The 19,232-nt window shown below is 35.5% G+C and overlaps 1 protein-coding gene across 4 annotated transcripts in view; it reads left to right on the forward strand.

Moving 5' to 3' along the window:
* Positions 1-673: 673 nt before the first annotated feature.
* LOC113849600 (symplekin) overlaps positions 674-19,232 on the forward strand; it is a 28,596-nt gene continuing 10,037 nt past the window's right edge. For 3 of the 4 annotated variants that reach the window (XR_003502116.1, XM_027479610.1, XM_027479612.1), the window contains exons 1-12: positions 674-1,016; positions 1,129-1,288; positions 2,228-2,320; positions 2,405-2,510; positions 2,629-2,797; positions 3,811-3,985; positions 6,745-6,873; positions 13,709-14,260; positions 14,428-15,042; positions 15,813-15,881; positions 16,614-16,730; positions 16,815-17,066. Coding sequence is in view for 3 of the 4 variants with exons in the window: in XM_027479610.1 (XP_027335411.1) it covers positions 793-1,016; positions 1,129-1,288; positions 2,228-2,320; positions 2,405-2,510; positions 2,629-2,797; positions 3,811-3,985; positions 6,745-6,873; positions 13,709-14,260; positions 14,428-15,042; positions 15,813-15,881; positions 16,614-16,730; positions 16,815-17,066 (2,661 nt within the window). In the remaining variant the exon portion in view is untranslated. Of the gene's footprint in view, positions 1,017-1,128; positions 1,289-2,227; positions 2,321-2,404; positions 2,511-2,628; positions 2,798-3,810; positions 3,986-6,744; positions 6,874-13,708; positions 14,264-14,427; positions 15,043-15,812; positions 15,882-16,613; positions 16,731-16,814; positions 17,067-19,232 lie in introns of all 4 variants that reach the window. The other variant, XM_027479609.1, reaches the window with a different exon arrangement.

Raw genomic sequence — 19,232 nt, forward strand, 5'->3', positions numbered from 1 at the left:
GAGTATTTGTTTTGTTTAATTAGATTTATAAAATTATTTAGTTTCTTCTTTTACAAGTAATAATTTAAATTTAATTGTGAAGAGCTTTATCTCATATTATTTTCTTATGGTAATTGATGCAAATCATCTTCTTAGCTAGTTGTTAATGAGTTTTTTTTGGGTGAAAGATAATCTTTGTAATCAAGTCAATTATTATATTACAAAAATTATGGATCAAATTTGTCTTCTCTAGTTGAAAAACTAACCAAATGAACTTTTTTTTTAAAATAAAAAGACTAATATAAAGTTAAGTGTTATAAGAATCTAATTTGATTTCATCCTTTAAAAACTTGTTTGAGTAATTTATTAGATTGATTTTGTGTACAAATTAGTATAGTATGACAATATCTTAAATTATGTAAAATCAATTTGAATTGATATTAAGTTTTGTGATTTAATTAATTTTGGAAAAAATTAATGAGTTTTTGACTCAACTTATGAGCTTGTCAATAATAATAATAATAAGAATAAGAGAAAAAAATATCTTTAAGAAATATTTATTATACCATGAATAAAAATTTCTTTTATTTATTTATTTATTCTTAATAAAAATATTTATATCTGTAATTTTAAGATAACCTATAAAATAGCGAGAGAACTACACCATTTTTGTTCGAACAGCAATTTCAAACGGACCTCATTCTCCCTCTCCTTCCAACCAAACCCTAGAAAAAGAGACACTGATCCTCTCGCGCTATCGATTCCCATGCAAATTCTCTCAAATTAGGCTTTCTGCTGCTTCTCTCTGCAACCATGGTCGGAAAAACCATGTCCATGGCGGCGACTTCGCGTGAAAAGTTAGCGAGTCTTGTGAACTCTGCCAAGTTGGCCATCGACATCCCCTCCAAACTCGAGTCGTTGCGCCAACTGAGGCACGAACTTCCCCAAGAAGACCCCGTTCTTCTCACCGAGTTCCTCCCTTCACTGTTTGACTTCCACTCCGATCGCTTCGGTCCCGTTCGCAAATTCATCACCGAGTACGCTTCTCTCTTCACCATTTTCGAATTTCAATCGCATTGGCGCGTTGAATTGGAATTTGAGATGAACCTCTTTTTTATTAGTTTTAGTTATTTTTTGTTGTGGACGTAGGATGCTTGGTGAGATTGGATTGAAGAACACGGAGTTTTTGCCTGACATTGTGCCTGTGCTTATCAATATCTTGGATGATGACACGCCGGCGGTTGTTCGACAAGCTATACTGTGTGGAACCGATTTGTTTCGCTCCACGCTTGAGAAAATTGCGATTCAGGTATGTGTTTTGTTTTTCAACGGTGAATGAATATGTTGTTCGATGAGTTGCTTTTGTAATGAAAACAATGTTGTGAATGTTGTGGCATGAGTTGTTCTTGTGTTCGGCTGTATCTGGGTGTGATTGCTTCTTTTTTAAGATTTTGTTCTGTCAGTGTAATGGCATTGCGTGTTATGTTATTTTGTTATGAAATTCATACAATTGAAAGATAATTCAGGAATTTAGTTTTATTATATTTTATGGTACTGGGTTCTTGGAAGTTGGAACAATGTCAATCTGCACAAAGAGTGATGTAGGGAGTTAAAGGATCATTCACACCCACGCGTAACCATACGCTGTCTGTTTAAAATTATTGAAGGTTCTCAATATAATGCCATGTATGTAATTGTGCTTGTGTCTTGTACGTTAACCAGCTTTTTGCTTTCTTTTAATCCTTGCACTGGGGTATATGTTATTTGATTTCATCAACAGCTAATGTTCTAAGGTGAATGAAACATTGATTACTGATTGGCTTTTATATATGAATCAAGAAAAAGAAAAAGTGATGGAAAGTGGCATTTATACCAACATAATTTTATCTTGGGTTCATGGTATGTCCACAGGAACGGCCAACCATCCAAATCTGGTTCTAATCTTCAAATTTTTGGAAAGCCATTGACTCCTATTCACCTTTTATCTTAGCCCCTCTTGGTACAAAATTAAAACTAGAAGATCTTATATAAATTGATAAAGCAAGTATGCATTCATATCCCCACCAAGAAAAAATATCAGGAAATGAATAATGGTGGCAAGTATTAATAGTTACTTGTGCTAACTTTTGAACGTTTTGGATATCTTACAGGAGTTATCTCTCATCTTACCTCATGTCTCATTCTTTTATGTATTATGCGTATTAATTTTAAGATATGAACATCCCATTCTGGTTTAATTTTGTTTTAGGGTCTATATTCTAGTGATTTAGACAGTGCACTTGAATCTGCATGGGCATGGATGATTAAATTCAAAGACAAAGTATACTCAATAGCTTTTCAAGTAAGTAGTTTTTCTTTTTAAAAATGCAGAGTTACTTGTTTGGGTTTATTGACCGATGGTTGTACTTTCTAACATGATTGGAAGCATGGAGGTGGTGGAGCAAAGCTGCTGGCATTGAAGTTTGTTGAAGCAGTTATTCATCTTTACACACCTGATCCCAATGGTTCCTCAGAGCCCACTTCTCATCAAGGTATTACATTCTGAAATTGGTTGGGCAGTATCATCAGGCTTTTAAAAGATGTTTGTACTATCTGTTGTTATCATAATTCTCAAATTATTTGCTTATACAGCTGTTCACTTTTTTATAGGAAGGCCTGCTGAATTTAATATATCATGGCTGAGGCGGGGTCATCCAGTACTTAATGTTGGAGATTTGTCAATTGAAGCCAGCCATAGTTTGGGTCTCTTGCTTGATCAACTCAGGTTTCCAAGTGTGAAGTCTCTTAGTCACTCAGTGATCATTGTGCTAATTAAAAGGTCTTTGATCTTTTCTTTTATGCCCTTTTGATTTGCTGCATGATGTGACAACTGAAAATATTACACGATGTTGACAACACATGCATGAATTTCATGATGCATGATGGTGCTCAAAAAGGCAAAAATTTGCTTGCTTACTTTCTCTGTCTCTCACACACATGCACATGAATTTTTTTTGTTAAAACTTACCAATGACACATTCATGATGATCACATGATCAATATTTGCTTGCTTCACTTGTTCACACGTCTAGAGAAAGAGAGGGGAATTTTATTTATTGAAATGTAGTATTTGAAACTTTACTGTATGTATTGCATTTGACCTGAAGGTCTGAATTTATACAAGTACCCATGAATCTATATTAATTACCTAATTAAGGTAATCCTGATATTACGTTCCTAATTACTGTATTTACATATGAACAAATCTAATTACTATATTAACATATCAACATTGTTGTTAGTCCAATATAATCTTATTTGACTAGGTTTTGTGTTAAAACAGGTAAAGCAAGGAAAAAGAAAGAAAGATTGAATTGTATTACTAAGAATGAACACAGTTAGGTACCTAATGTAAATGCAGACTGTTATCATATATTGCTAAAAATATTCGAGAGATCCTGGCAACTCTCCTACATTGACTTATTCACTTACAAAAAAGACACCTCAATTATTGTAATTTTGACCTTTATAACAACCATTCCTTGTAACTGCCTTCTAACTGCTCCCTAATTATGAGCTAACTGATTGTTTTTCTAGGTTGGGTTGGGCCTTAACATTAACTGGCCCACTCTTCCTTTTCCTATAATATACCCTTTTCATCATGGGCTCATTGCTAACAGTTTGGTAGGAAACTTACATTCATTTTGAAAACTTGAGGATTGTTCTGGCTGTAAATCAATTATTACAAATTACATGCAATTACTGGTTGATAACTATTAATGCTGTGTGTAAAAATCCATTGATTTGAATGATACTTTCTTACTGTTGACTTTGTTATTGGATAATTCCCAGCCTTTCAGCCATTGCAACAGACAGGCCTGCATTCTATGGCCGCATCTTGCCAGTTTTGCTCAGCTTGGAACCCTCGAGCTCTGTTGTGAGTGGGATCTGTGTAACTGCTGCACATCTTGCTTTGAAGAATGCCTTTCTTACTTGCTCAAAATGTACACATCCAAGTGCTGCTCCGGTAATTCTTTTAGTCTAAGATGTACTTGACATCTCAACTGTTTACTCTTGATATGTAGTTTTACTTCTTTATATATATATATATATATATATATATATTGATTTTATAGTCTCTGTCAATGTTTACAAAATTCTGTGACATTTGTTTCAAGGTATATTTTTATATTTCTAGGGGTGCCATTCCTAAGAGTACTACTATGATCAAGAATGTCATTGTGTTTGATTCACCTTATTTTAGAAAACTAATTGCTGATTTTTGCTAGCTTCATAAGAGAACTTTTGAAAAAAGCAAGTCACGTGCTTCTAAAAAACATTACCAAGCATGCTATTATTCTTGGATGAATTCAAAAAATATTTTTTTAGAATTTAATATTTCTGGGGATGTTTTTCATGAATCAAATGATAAGAGAAGGAATTGGGAATGGAAATTAGTAGCTGGGTTAGTAAATAACTTCCCATATTTCCATGGGAAAGCAACATACACATCCTTTCCATGGGAAAACAAATAAGTAAAGCATGAGAATGCCACTTTCTTGGAAATCAACAATACTCATAATATTTTTAAAGTTTGTACCAAACATGGGAATATCACAATCCAACATTCATTTTCCGAGGAATAAATTTATAAACCTTGAAACAAGCAGCTGTATATTTTTATACTAAGAACAGTTTCATATAATTTGCATATTATGTTTCCCATGTTATCTAATCATTTGATGACTTGCAGCATCATATTATTTCCATTTCATGTTTTCCATGTCATCTAAATTCTTTGACAAATAAAAGCATAAGATTTAGGATTTGGAATCAACAGAGTAGGCTTTGGTTATTCTAGGGTGGATCAGTTGTAGAAAATAGGCTGATTGAAGGTTCATTGGGAGTACAATAGGGGTAAGGGGGATTTTCAGGAACAGAACATCATTTTTCTAGATGACTACATGATTGGAAGGGAGCTTTCTTTTCTCTGCAGTCTGGAATGTAGATCACCTTACACAAGGCTTGTTTAGTCTGTTCCTGATATATATATAGTCTTCATCATTCTCGTGGAGATTCCCCTTAAAGATTGGAGGATTATGAGAAATTTTCTATGGTGAGGAATCAGAACTTGGGAAAAATTTTCAGTGCTCCTGGAGTATATACTCCTTTTCTTAAAATAGCAATACGAGCCACTGTTTGGCTATTTTTTTTCCTGATTTAAATTTCTTAAAATTAAAAACAAAGAGGAAGTTACCAAATAAAGAAAAGCAATTGCAAAAGAGTATATTCTACAAGAGTACTGAAAATGTACTACAAAACTTGGAGATTCAAGGAGGGTATAGGCTCCTTGCACACTGTTGGAACCAGGTGCACAAACAGAAAGTGGGGAACAGAGAAATAGACATGGAGTTTTGTGTGATCTGACTTACTACATGCTATAGGCTTACATCACATTCGTGATTGAAACTTGGGGTGGCATAAATGTCCATTGATCCACCATATATCAATCCAACCCATCTGTATCCATGTCCTTATTTAAATCCAATACATCCAATTAAAAGGGTAACAGGTCAGTTCATGGTTAATAGGCTAACGAATATATCTCTTGATCTGCTGGATAAATATGAATTGATCCATTTGCTATCAAATCTACAGCCCAAAATCAAAGTTATCTGAAAACTCTGAATACCTATATCTGCTGAGCATATGACTCTCTGTGTGTTGCTGTTGCAATTGTGGAGAGAGAGAGAATGTTTAACCAAATCATGGGTGGGGTTCTCACTTACATAACTTGATTATGTATTTATGTATGTGTTGTGTGTGTCCCTTACTGAGGTAGGCTGCTAATTGTCTAGTTCCCTCTTTCATTGAAAAATCATTGTCAAGTAACTCAAGTTGCAGTTGCACCATTGGCTTCAGGTTGTCTCACAGGTTGGGGCAATTGCTTAATTAAGTACAAGTCACTTTATAAACACAAGCTTATGTGGATGAAGTTTTGTAGGTGGCCCAAATAAAAATGATTGTTGAATTGGTAGTTTTAGTGTATTGATGTTTTGTTTGATCAACTGAGAGATATACTGAAAAGAATAGAGACAAGGTTCAACTAAAAACACGACCCATATAAAAAATAGCTTTAAAAACTAAGTTGCATATCAGTCTACCAAAAGTCTGCAATTTCTCTGTATACCCCCTAGGAAGATTCCCTTACGGTACATTTGGATGGGAGGGAGGAATGAGGGGAGGGAAGGAAAGGAGAAGTGGGAAAAGGTTTTGGGTTTGGATGAGGCTAGGAAGAGGGAGGGGGAGAGGGGAGTGAGGGGAGGGGGTCATCTGGGAGGGTTTGGATGAGGCTAGGAAAGCAGAAGTGTAAAGTCAGTTTTTCTTTAAAAAGTGTTACTTCATTAAGATGGTGATTTCTTAATACTTGCCAAGTTGCCATTGGTACTTGGCAGTTCGACAGCCAATTATCCTATTTGTAATTTTTGTGTGTAATGGTCATTAATTGTAATTGAAATTAAATATTGAGTTGTAGTAAACTGAAACCGTATAACATTATATATTATGCCTGGGTAAAAGTCAGATTGTGTATGCCCCTTTTCTTGTTTAAACTTTAAGGTTGATTGTCTGTAAGAGGGGGAGCTGAAAATATCAATATTGTTTCTTTGAAATTGAATATTATGACATTTTCGTTAAACTAACTAGTAATCAAGTGCGTACTTCATATTCAAGAGGTTTGGTCCAATATGGTATTATGGAAAAATTGATTATTTTTTATTTGGGTAGTGGAGAGATCGTTTGGCAGGTGCCTTGAAGGAAATGCAGTCTGAAGGAAAGGCAGATCAGGTGTTCCACTTAATCCCTGCAAGTAATGGAAGTATAAAGAGAGAGAAGGATGATCAATCTGTTATCAAGGTAACCACCTTCTTTTCCTAGGATGTTTATTTGATTATTTTTAAGTGTTCTGTTTCTTATATACTGATTTGAGCTTTGAACATGTAAATATGGAATCTGTGTATGAGCTTGATGTAGCTGTAGACAATTGAATTGGTATATCCAAATTGTCATGTTTTCATTATCAGAAGAGATAGATGGTACTCTCAATTTCAAAATTGTTGTAGTTTTAGAGAATGGGTTTTGTTCCATTGTTTTTGTTGCTTTAGAAACTTAAGATGACATTAATTAATTATTTTCAACATTATTTTGTCTTTCGGTGTCTCCAATAAATTGAATGAAATAGAGCATTAGTTGGTAACTTACTGTCTACATATGTAACAAAACTGTCCAGCTACACGGGATCTGTTGTTTCCTGCCAAATTGCCCTACTGTAAATTTCTTGTGAAACCCAGTCATTTGGAAATGGAGAGTATTTTCCTTTTTTGCCGTTCTTTGGCACATTTTACTGTGTCTAGTATTTACTCATAATTGAGGATATTAATTATTTAATTTATTTTATTATCATCAAGATCCCACATTAGCAAGGCATATGGCCACTGTACTTATAATGGCTGGAACAATCGTTCTCCCTTAAGCTAGCTTTTAGGATTGAGCTAGACATAGTCCATTTTCAATTCTAGTATGGTATTAGACCACTTGAGACAGAAAAATAATTAGTGTAAAAATTTAGTCTCCTCATTGTCATTCAGCGGTTCTTATAATTATAAATCTGTACAAACTAAATTCCTTGATTACAGGGATTGACCTAGTAATTACAGCTGAATCCTAATTACATTATTTACATAATCAATCAGATTTCTATATAAAAAGAAAGAAGGTAACTATATTAATAATGTAAATACAAATATTTTCAACATTCTCCCTCAAGCTGGTGCATATATATCATATGCATCAAGCTTGTTACAAATGATGTTATGCTTGGACCTCAAAGTGCCTTGGTAAGCATGTCAGCAATTGGTTATTAGAATTCACAAATGATGTATCAATCTCATGACGAATGAAATGTTAGTCAATCTCTATATGCTTGGTCCGTTCATGAAAAACAGGGTTAGCGGCAATGTGTAAGGTTGCCTGGTTATCACAAATAAGTCTCATAGGTCCTACCTCACAAAACTTTAACTCAGCAATAAGCTGTTTTAGCCATACAAGTTCACGAGGTATTGGCCATTGCTCGATATTCAGCTTCAGCACTTGATCTATTAACAACATTCTGCTTTTTACTCTTCCAAGCAATAAGGTTACCTCTAATCAATACACAATATCCTGAAGTTGATTGTCTATCACTTGGGCAACCAACCCCATCCACATCTGTGTATGCAACAATATCAGTATGGCCTCTGTTTTCATAGACTAATCCTTTTCTAGGGGAACCTTTGATGTATCTGAAGATTCTAATCACAACATCCCAATGACTATCACGAGGGAAGTTAAGAAATTGGCTCACAATGTTGACTAGAAAGGATGTGTTTGGCCTAGTCATAGTAAGTTAATTCAGCTTTCCGACTAATCTTTGGTATCGATTTGTATCTGAATACAACTCCCCCTGATCTGGCATAAGTTTGACATTTGGATCCGTAGGAGTATCAACTGGCTTACAATTCAACATTCCTGTTTCCTTCAAAATATCATGAGCATATTTTCTTTGAGATATGGCGACACCAGTTTTTGATTGAGCTACTTCAATCCCAAGAAAATATCGCAATTGACCCAAGTCCTTAGTTTGAAAATGTTGAAACAAATGCTGCTTGAGTCTGGTGATACCATCATGATCATTGTCTATGATAACAATGTCATCTACATAGACAACAAGATAAATGCACTGGTTAGTAGAGGAATGTTTATAAAACACAAATGGTTTGCTTCACTGCGAGTCATCCCAAAATATTAGAGAACTGTACTAAATCTACCAAATCATGCTTGAGGACTTTGTTTAATATGCTTGAGGACTTTGTTTAAGGCCATATAAAGCCTTACGTAACTTGCAAACAAATCCTTGTGACTCTCCTGAGCAACAAAACCGAGAGGTTGTTCTATATAAATCTTTTCCTCTAGATCACCATGGAGAAATGTATTTTTGATATCTAGTTGATAGAGGGGCCAGCAATGTGTGGCATCCATAGATAAGAAGAGGCAAATTGAAGTCATTTTTGCAACAAGTGAGAAAGTATCGCCATAATCAAGCTCGAAAGTTTGCGTGTCTTTAGTGACTAATCAAGCTTTTAGCCAATCAATTTGTCCATATCTGAACCCACCTTAATAGCAAACACCTAACAACAGCCAATTGTAGATTTCCCCAGGAAGAGAGGGAACAAGTGTTCAAGTCTGGTTGGATTCTAAAGCCTATATCTTGTCAATCATAGCTTGTCGCCACCCTAGATGAGAAAGTGCTTCTTGGGCTGTTTTAGGAATAGTAACAGAGGAAATAGTAGACATGAAGGCAAAATGTGAAGAGGATAAACAATGATAACTCAAGAAATTATAAATCGGATGAGGATTTCAAGTTGAACGTGTACCTTTTTGAAGGGCTATTGGCAAATCAGCAGGTGTCTTAGATGGATTCGGAGTAGGTAGAGCAATTAGCATAGGAGATGAGTGGCCTGAATCTTCAGAAACTATTTCCTCTAGCAGAACAATACAAGGTCTACGCTGGTACGTAGCCAAGGGACAAGGAATAGCAGGTGAAGAGTGATTAGGAGGCTTTGGCACATCAAAGATGGAAGGATTAGTGACAAGGGGAATATAGTAAGGAACGGGAAGAACCTGGGAAACTGAGTTTGGAGAGATTGATGTGGTGAAATACAGTGTATCTTCAAAAACGGTGACATCAACTGACGTATAGAAGCGATGAGTGGATGGAGAATAATACCTGTATCCTTTCTGCACCCGAGCGTAACCCAGAAAGAGACACTTAACAGCACGAGCAGATAATTGTCAAGCCCTGGAGTGAGATCATGGACAAAACAAGTGGAACCAAAATCACGTGGGGGGATTTTAAACAGAGAGTCATTAGGGAATAAAAGTGAATGAGGTACTTTGTTATTTAAAGCAGAGGATGATATCCTATTTATTAAAAAAGTTGCTATAAGGACAGCATCACCCCAAAATTTTAAAGGTACATTGATTCGAATGGAAATAGAATCAAATAGAAAATTTTTCTTTTCGGTAACCTCTAGTCAAAGAATTAGTTTGATCGTGAAACTTCTTTGTTTTTGTATTTCCGGAATGAGTGTGTGACTTGTTATAATGGATCTTATTGATAGTACAGAACATAAAAAAATGGATCTGTCATCGATTCAAAAATAAAAACAAATAATAAAAAAAGGGATAAGAGATTCGAAATTTGAATAATATAAAATTCACTCTTGACCTTGACAGTGATATATGTTGTAATATGTAAATCCTAGATGTAAAAATAGACAGACTTTCCCCATCCTATTTATTAAAAAAGTTGCTATAAGGACAGCATTACCCCAAAATTTTAAAGGTACATTAGCATGTAACAAAAGAATTCGAGCAGTTTCAATAATATGATGATGTTTTCTTTCTGCAATGCTATTTTGTTGAGGTGTGTGGACAAGTGGATTGATGCAACATGCCATGAGAAGTCATAAAATGATTAAAAGATGCAGAAAAATATTCTTTGGCATTATCACTACGCAAGACACAAATAAAGCGACCAAATTGTGTTTGAATTTCATTGCAAAAATTCTGAAAAATTGTAAATAATTCTTAATGCTCTTTTATTAAGAAAATTCAAGTACATCTTGACTAGTCATCAATAAAAATAACAAAGTACCTATGTCCTAAGATAGAATTAACAAGACTCGGACCCCACACATTTGAATGAACAAGATCAAATGGAGATTTTGCTTGACCATGGACAGCGCTTGGAAAGGAGGCTCGAATGTGTTTACCTAATTGACATGACTCACTCCAAAGACTGGAAATGAGAGAGGTAAGGAACCATGTGCTTCAATTTATTTGGACCTGGATGACCTAGGCGACGATGCAAGAGAAGAGGAGAATTTGTAACAGTGCAGACAACTGAGGAAGGGGGTTGGAAATAATAAAGACCACACGATTCAGATCCTACTTCAATCGTCTGTCCCGTACTCTGGTCCTGTATAGAGAAAGATTCAGCAGTAAATGTTATGGAACCGTTATGAGTGCGAATAAGTTGACTGATTGAGACTAAATTAAAGGGGCAACCACGTACAAGAACAGAATTTAGGGATAAATCAGGAAGAGGGGTAGTTTGTCCATGCCAATAGCATTAGCTTTTGAGCTGTTAACAAGGTTGATGTAGTGTGCTGTTTTAGGTTGTGACAGTTTTGAGAAAAGAGAAGGAGTACCAGCTATGTGGTCAGAAGCACCAGAATCTAATATCTAGGGTCCAACAGACGATGAATCAGAGGCAAATTGTAGAGTTACCAGATTGAGCAGTGGCAGAGGAAGATTGTTGCGGTGCTATCTTCAGCTGCCTTATACTCCATATCTGAAAGAATATTCTGGTTGTCTCCACCAATGTTAGTTTGCTTTTCCACAGCGGAAGACTGAGAATACGTCACAGTGGCTGATTTCTCGGGAAACCTAATCAAGGAATAACACTTATCTTTGGTGTGGCCCATATGTTTACAATAAGAGCATTGTGGACGATTTCCAAAACTACGACCTCCTCTTCCACCATGACTTTGACCTCCATGGCTGATCACATTAGATAGGAATGTAGAAGACTCCAAACCTGGTTGGGAACCATTTCCTGTCATAGTTTATGGAGAGGGAACACGCAGTAGACAATTAATGAGATTCTCTGCTGTAGGTTACATTGGAATTTGTCAAAATTTGGTTCTGAACAGATTCAAAATCTTTGTGAAGGCCATGAAGGATTAAAACCATGCACATGTTATCGATCTTGTATTTTGAAGGTCATCACCTGCCAAGACCAATTTAATTTCATCAATGGTGGACTGTGCTCTATTCAAATATGATGGAAGATTGTGATCTATCATTTTAAGTGCAGCTAAATTATATACAACATCGTAGAGATGCTGAACATCATTTTAATAGACACTACAATGTCTTATACGTATGAAAATGGACTAACAACTTCTGATCAATGGACTGCCATAGAAGTGAAACTAACTGATAATTAGCCTTCTTCCATTGATCGCGTTCAGTGGGACTAATGTCATTTGCTGTCTTACTCAAATGGTCAAAGAGACCTTGACCCAAAAACCATATTTTCATCGTAGCTTGCCAATCCATATAATTTTTCCTATTAAGTTTCTCTGAAGCTATTGATGGATTTCCAGAGAAGACAAAGGATACAGGGTTTTTGTTTAAGGGTCTAGTACTGTCAGGGGTAGCGGTTGACTTAGGAGTTGACTCTGTTGGGTCTGAATCCATGATTGAACTAGGTGAGAGATGGAAGAGACTAAATAAAGGTCACCTAGCTGGAAAAGGACACCCAGAAGAGACAGATGGTGTGCCAACGAGGTGAACCGTACCAGCGGCGAGACAAACAGAGTCGCATAGGGCGGCACTTGGCTTTCACGCGCTGATGACCTGGTTCTATGGTAAGTGCGTGTGGCAGCGCGTGGGATGCCAGGAGACGACGACGATCGGTGGGACAGCCAATCAGAGACTTCTGGGGTTAGTGCCGAAGTCACAGGCCAAATGGTTGCCGGATGTCGGGACAACTAGGGTTGGCGGTATTGTGTTGTGTTTTATTAGGCCTACAGAATGTGAGCTTTGATACCAACTTGAGACAGAAAAATAATTAGGGTATAAACTTAGTTTCCTCATTGTCATTCACCGTTTCTTATAATTATAAATTTGTACAAACTAAATCCCTTGATTATAGGGATTGACTAAGTAATTACAGCTGAACCCTAATTACATTATTTACATAATCAATCAGATTTTTATATAAAAGGAAAGAAGGTAACCATATTAATAATGGAAACACAAATATTCTCAACAAGACCCAATCTCATCTTGAAGTTGGTCTATTTGCAAATGCCTAGTCCTGCATATTTCCTACTCTAAATGTCCAGTTCTAAGCATAAGGGAAGTGTTTTAAGATCATAGTTATTAATTACAGGCTATAGTGGAATAGTGGAGTGGAATTGCCATAGGCTGCTATAAAATTTGAATAGGGGCCAAAATAGTGGCCGTGGCACTGCTGCTATAGCAGCGCTAGAGTGAAAATAACAATTAAAAAAAAACATTTTTAACCAAAAAAAGCATTGCTTTGGGGGATTTTTTTACTTTTACTGTTGTATATTTGTATGTTGAGCCTAAGAACTAACTTTTATTTTTAATAACGAATATGTCATGGATTTTGAGTTTTTTTTATCTTTTGGCGTTCATGTATATAGTATAAATGATTTAATTTATATATGACATTTCTAAATAGCAGTCATGACTCATCTCTCTATGCATTACCCCACTATAGCATTTTTGGCATTGGCTGTTACGCTCTAGCACTGCTATCTGAGATTGATAACTATGGTTAAGATTCCATGTTGGCTGGGCATATGGCCAAAGTACTTTTTAAATGACTTGGGCAATTTTCCCCATTGAGCTTGCTTTTGGAGCGGAGATTGCATGAAACATTGTGAATCAAAAGAGACTTTTTAATAGCATTTAATAATGGTAGGACATTGGGATAGATATACAATTAGACGCTAAAATATCAGTCATTCCGAATTCTTGATTGCCACATATGTACACAGACACCCACCCGCAGCCACAGCCACACCCATACATATAATTTTATTTTATTTTACAGGAAGAGGAACGTGCAGTAAATTCTTGTGATTCAATGCCCAGTAATTTGGGAAGAAAGCGATCTGGATCACAAAATGGAGGTGATTTAGCTGAAGATGATGTGCCTGGAAAACGTGTAAAGACATCATTCATTGTGAAAGAACCTAAGAAAGAGTTAGATGAAGGTACCAGTGCGGACTCTCAGGATGACACACAGTCAACTGTACCAATACAATCAAAAGGAGATGTGGAGAATGGGCCTGTACAGCAACTTGTTGCCATGTTTGGTGCTTTGGTTGCTCAAGGTGAAAAAGCTGTTGCATCTTTGGAAATTCTTATCTCAAGTATTTCTGCTGACTTGCTAGCTGAGGTGGTGATGGCAAATATGCGAAACCTACCTCCAAATTACCCTAATGCTGAAGGAAATGATGAACAGCTGCATGACATTAGTATGATTGGTTCTGATGACAAGGCTAAATATCCACCATCATTTGTAGCTGGTGTTATGTCGCTTTGTAGTACTTTTCCGCCAATAGCGTCCCTTCTTGACGCCCATCAACCAGTGTCCAACGAGGTAGTGGTGTATTTTTCTGGTATTTTTGGTTTTTAGGCCTTTCTTTTTAATATTTCAATTTACTTCCAGTCCCTTTCATTTGAATTGATTAAACCTGTATTTATTTTATATCATATTTTCTGAGAATAATCTTTTGACTAGAGCTTTGATGTACACAAATATTGCAGAAGCCTCAAGGGGAGGAAGAAATTTCTGCAATTGCTGAAGATAGTGCTGTTGAGCATTCTGGCATGAATCTTTCATCTGAAAATGTACCATCGCCTACTGATTTTCCATCTTCTGATGCCAGTATACCTGGAGTGGAGAATGGCTGCACAACTATACCTTCTGACATCCATGATGTTGGAAACTTAGAGAGCGGCATCCCTGGCCTGGATTCCTTTGGTCGTAGTGATGCCTTGTCAGAAACTTTGGCTCCCTCCTCATTGGCTTCCACTGATATACATCTAGAAGATGGCAGTCAAGAGCAAGTTATGAGTTTGGATCAGAGGTCACCTCTGAACTTAGTTCCGTCAATATCAACAGATAGATCTGAGGAGCTGAGCCCAAAAGCGGGTGTTACAGATGTCAATAGCCTGGTGTCCTCAACAGCTACTTCTGTTGTGTTGCCTCCCCGTTTAATCTTGCCAAAGATGATTGCTCCTGTTGTTGACCTTGCAGATGAACAAAAAGATCATTTGCAAAAGTCATGTTTTATGCATATAATTGATGCATATAAGCAAATAGCTGTAGCTGGTGGTTCCAAAGTCCGATTTTCAATACTTGCTTATTTAGGAGTTGAGGTGAATATTCGTGCTCAAAATTTTCAGGTTTTATATTTCAGTTGTATTATAAAGTGTATCATGCTCTTTACAAGAACTGGTATGTTTTAAGCCTTTTTTTTCTGTCCTTAGAAGCATGGAGGATCCAACTCAATTTATTGTATGTATTCTTTAACTGTCTTTCCCTTTTATAAAATTTCCACTTACTTTAATGTCTGAAGCTCTCTCGGTTGTGGATATATTTAGAGGGAACTAAATTGATCTCATGGAGGCTTTATAATATGACATTGACCTGCCTTTTTAGTTTCAGAAATTTTACTAACCTGTCGTACTTTACATTTTTATCAAACACAACTATTTAATTTTTTTTTCCTAACACATACCCTTTTCTTATAGAATTACTCATTATTTATGATTCCCTCAAACTGTTACTGTTATAATCTATCATGATGCATTCATATGAATGTTAAATGTTTTCTTATTACTGGGTTTGTAGCTCTGAATTTGAAGCAATTAGGTTGAAAATATTCATCACTAGTCTAATGTCTAGTTATTGTTATTTTTTTCGTATTGCTTACAGTTAATTATTCTTTTAATTCTTTCTATTCATATATGCTTTCAACTTTACTGTAATTTAGGCATCCCTACGATCCTAAACTCCATCAATGCTAGCTTCATTCATCTGACACTACAATGACTACACACACACACACACACACATATATATATATATTGTTTGCTCACAGCTACTTTTTAATTGATATCATCTCTCTTTTCTATTCTTCGTGCAGTTTCCCTTGGAATTAGACCCATGGAAACTATTACAGAAGCATATTTTGATTGATTATACAAGTCATGAGGTGAGCTCTTGTCTCAAATGTTACTTCTGTGCCAATTTATTTACTTATTGGCTTTGACATGAGTAATAAAGTGAAGGAAACTATTTCCTGCTCCTCACCCCATAAGTAAAAGAAAGAAAGAAAGATTAATTAATGCATGGTGTCTTTCTTCTTTCTTCATATATTTTTTTTTCATGTTTAATCAATTTAATTTGTAAAAGTAAAGTGACCATCCTAAAGTGCCTATAATTTTGTTTTTCTTTCTGAAAAATAAATAGCATGTATTTTTCTTTTAAATCAACTGAGAACTAACTTTGAAATCATAGGTTTTTTCCTTAGTTCAATAGCATTTTGCAAATCTGAACTTGTAGCGCTATCCTTTTACACTACATTAGAGATTCATTATCCAGATGGGTTAGTTTTGTCATATAGGTTTTGTCAAAAATGCCATGTCTGCCATGCTTGAATTTGAGAATATAAGGATTAACAGATTCCATCTTCTTGTAGTGGAATTGGTATGTATTGTTCTGTAAATATAATGGACACTCTTGTTTGTAGAGTTAATCATGTATGAGAAATGTGCTAACTACTAAATCCAGTCAACTTGTCTTGTGTGTTGGACATCTAATAAATTATTGATTTTATGGACACTGCTGTTTGGCTTAGATAAATCATATAAGTTGGCAGCTATTATGTTAAGGCTGCATTTATTAAAGTTCTATAAATGCTGACAACAGTTACCTAATGTCTCAGGGACATGAGTTGACATTGCGTGTCCTTTACAGATTATTTGGTGAGGCTGAAGAGGAGCCTGACTTCTTTTCTTCAACAACTGCAGCTTCTGTATATGAAAAATTTCTCCTTACAGTGGTATGTGTTTTTTTTTATTATTATTTTGTTTCATTTGTCCATTTGCACGGCAAGAGTTGAGCTTTTGGTTCACTTCTAATGCAGGCAGAAGCACTTAGAGATTCCTTTCCACCTTCAGATAAATCATTAAGTAAATTGCTTGGTGAATCTCCTTATTTACCAAAACCCGTTTTAAAAATTTTAGAAAACATGTGTTCTCCTGGAAATGAGGATAAAGTTGAAAAGGAGTCACACTCCCCGAATGCGGATAGAGTTACTCAAGGTCTAAGTGCTGTATGGAGTTTGATTCTTCTTAGGCCACCCATTCGAGATACTTGCTTACAAATTGCTTTACAGGTTTTCTTCTCCTACTTTTATTATATGAACATTCATGTTTGTTTAGTTGTGGTTGTTGATCATAATAGTTGAGAACAGAGCAGATGAGAAAAGAATGTATTATTGCTTGATAATTCGTTTACAGAATTTGTACACCTATTTATAGGAAAAAATAATCCTAAAACCAATAACTGGGAAAGAATAAATTTGTACAGTATCGGCAAAATTATCTACAAGATATTCTTTAGCCTAATTATGGAAATGTCCAATAATTATGAGAGAGAATCAGTTGCTGAATTATAGACAGCTTCAATATGTTTACAACACAGATTTACAACACTCCCCCTCAAGCATATCACACAATGAGAGAATCAGTTGCTGAAATATATGAATGATATTCATCCTTCCCTGCATGCTTGAAAGATCTTGAAAACAGATTGTAGCCCGTCATTTTGTCAATATGTGAGCTAGTTGATATCCTGAGGGAGTATATATTGTCTTAATGAGCCCATTGTCCAACTTTTCTTTAAACAAATTCATGTCTATTTTTATGTTTTGTCCTATCATGCTGAACTGGATTGTGTGATATGCTGATGGCAGATTTGTTGCCACATAAAAGCTCCATAGGAGCATTGTATTTAATTCTCAGATCATTAAGGACAGTCTTCAGTCATATTAATTCACAGATTCCATTAACTAGAGCTCTAAATTCTGCTTCAGCGCTTGATCTTGCCACCACATTTTGTTTCTTACTTCTCCATGTCACCAAATTCCCTCCCTTTTATCCTGTGGTAGACCTTCTATCAACGACTAGACTTCCTTTCTTAAATAGCAACCCTCTTCCTGGACTTCCTTTTAGATATTGAAGAATCATATTGACAACTTGTGAATGTCTCTCTCTATGGTCATGCATAAACTTGCTGACCATGGTAACAACATAAGCAATGTCAAGTTTAGTATGTGCTAGATGAATTAGCTTTCCCACAAGTCTCTGATACTGCATTTTGTCCACAGGTGGGCTCTCATTGTTTCCAATTCTGTGATTTTGTTCTGTAGGTGATCCGTTGGCCTTACAACCAAGTTTCCCTATTTCCTTGAGGAGATCAAGAACATACTTTCTTTGTGAAATGAAAATACCTTATAGGAAAACTCAATTCCAAGGAAGTACTTTGATTTTCCCAAGTCTTTCATCTCAAACTGAGCAGCTAGTTCTTCCTTCAATTGCTGTTTTTCCACTTCATCATCACTTGCAATGATCATGTCATCCACATACACAAACAAAAGAGTTAGCTTGCCACCTTTTGAATGTTTTTTAAAAAAATGTATGATCCCCTTGACTTTGTGTGTATCCCAAGGACACCATAGCCTGAGTGAATCTTTCAAACCATGCATGGGAAGATTGTTTATGTCCATAGAGAGCCTTCTTTAATCTCTATACCTTGTTTTCACCATCACTCGGACCATACCTAGGTGGGATATCCATATACACCTCTTTCTCCAAGTCTCCATGCAAAAAACCATTTTTAACATCATACTGGTTTAGTTTCCATCCAAGATGTACTACTAATGATAGAATGATCCTAACAGTGTTCATCTTTGCCACCGGTGCAAAAGTTTCTTCATAATCAATCCCATAAGTTTGAGTATATTGTTTTGCAGCAAGCCTCACCTTGTACCGATCAGGGGTGCCATTCGAGTGATACTTGACAGTGTATATCCACTTGCAACCAACAACTTTCTTGTCTATGGGTCTTTCTACAATCTCCTACACTGCATTTTTCTCTAGAGCTCTCATGTCTTCATTCATGGCTTGAACTCAATTTTCATCTTTTAAGGCCTTCTGCACTGTCTAAGGGATATTGATGGACTCAATAGGCTTAATTTAGGCTTTTTAAAAAGCCTAATTAATTAAATAGGTCAGGTTTAAGCTTAATAAAAAGTTTATTAGGCCTATTATAATGGCCTATTAAAAATTTATAATAATATATTACATAATTTTATATAAAAATTATAATATAATAATAGATTAAATTATTATAATATAATATATTACATAATAGATTAATAATATGTAACATAATTTTACATATTACGTCTATGTGGTTTGAAAGTGATAAATAGGAATATGTAATTTTATTATATATATTCAAGGTGTTAAATCATTTTTTTAATAGTTTATTTTTATAT

This window comes from Abrus precatorius, unplaced genomic scaffold (assembly GCF_003935025.1).
Source record: "Abrus precatorius isolate BTA unplaced genomic scaffold, Abrus_2018 Scaffold9, whole genome shotgun sequence".
Classification (NCBI taxonomy): Eukaryota; Viridiplantae; Streptophyta; class Magnoliopsida; order Fabales; family Fabaceae; genus Abrus; species Abrus precatorius.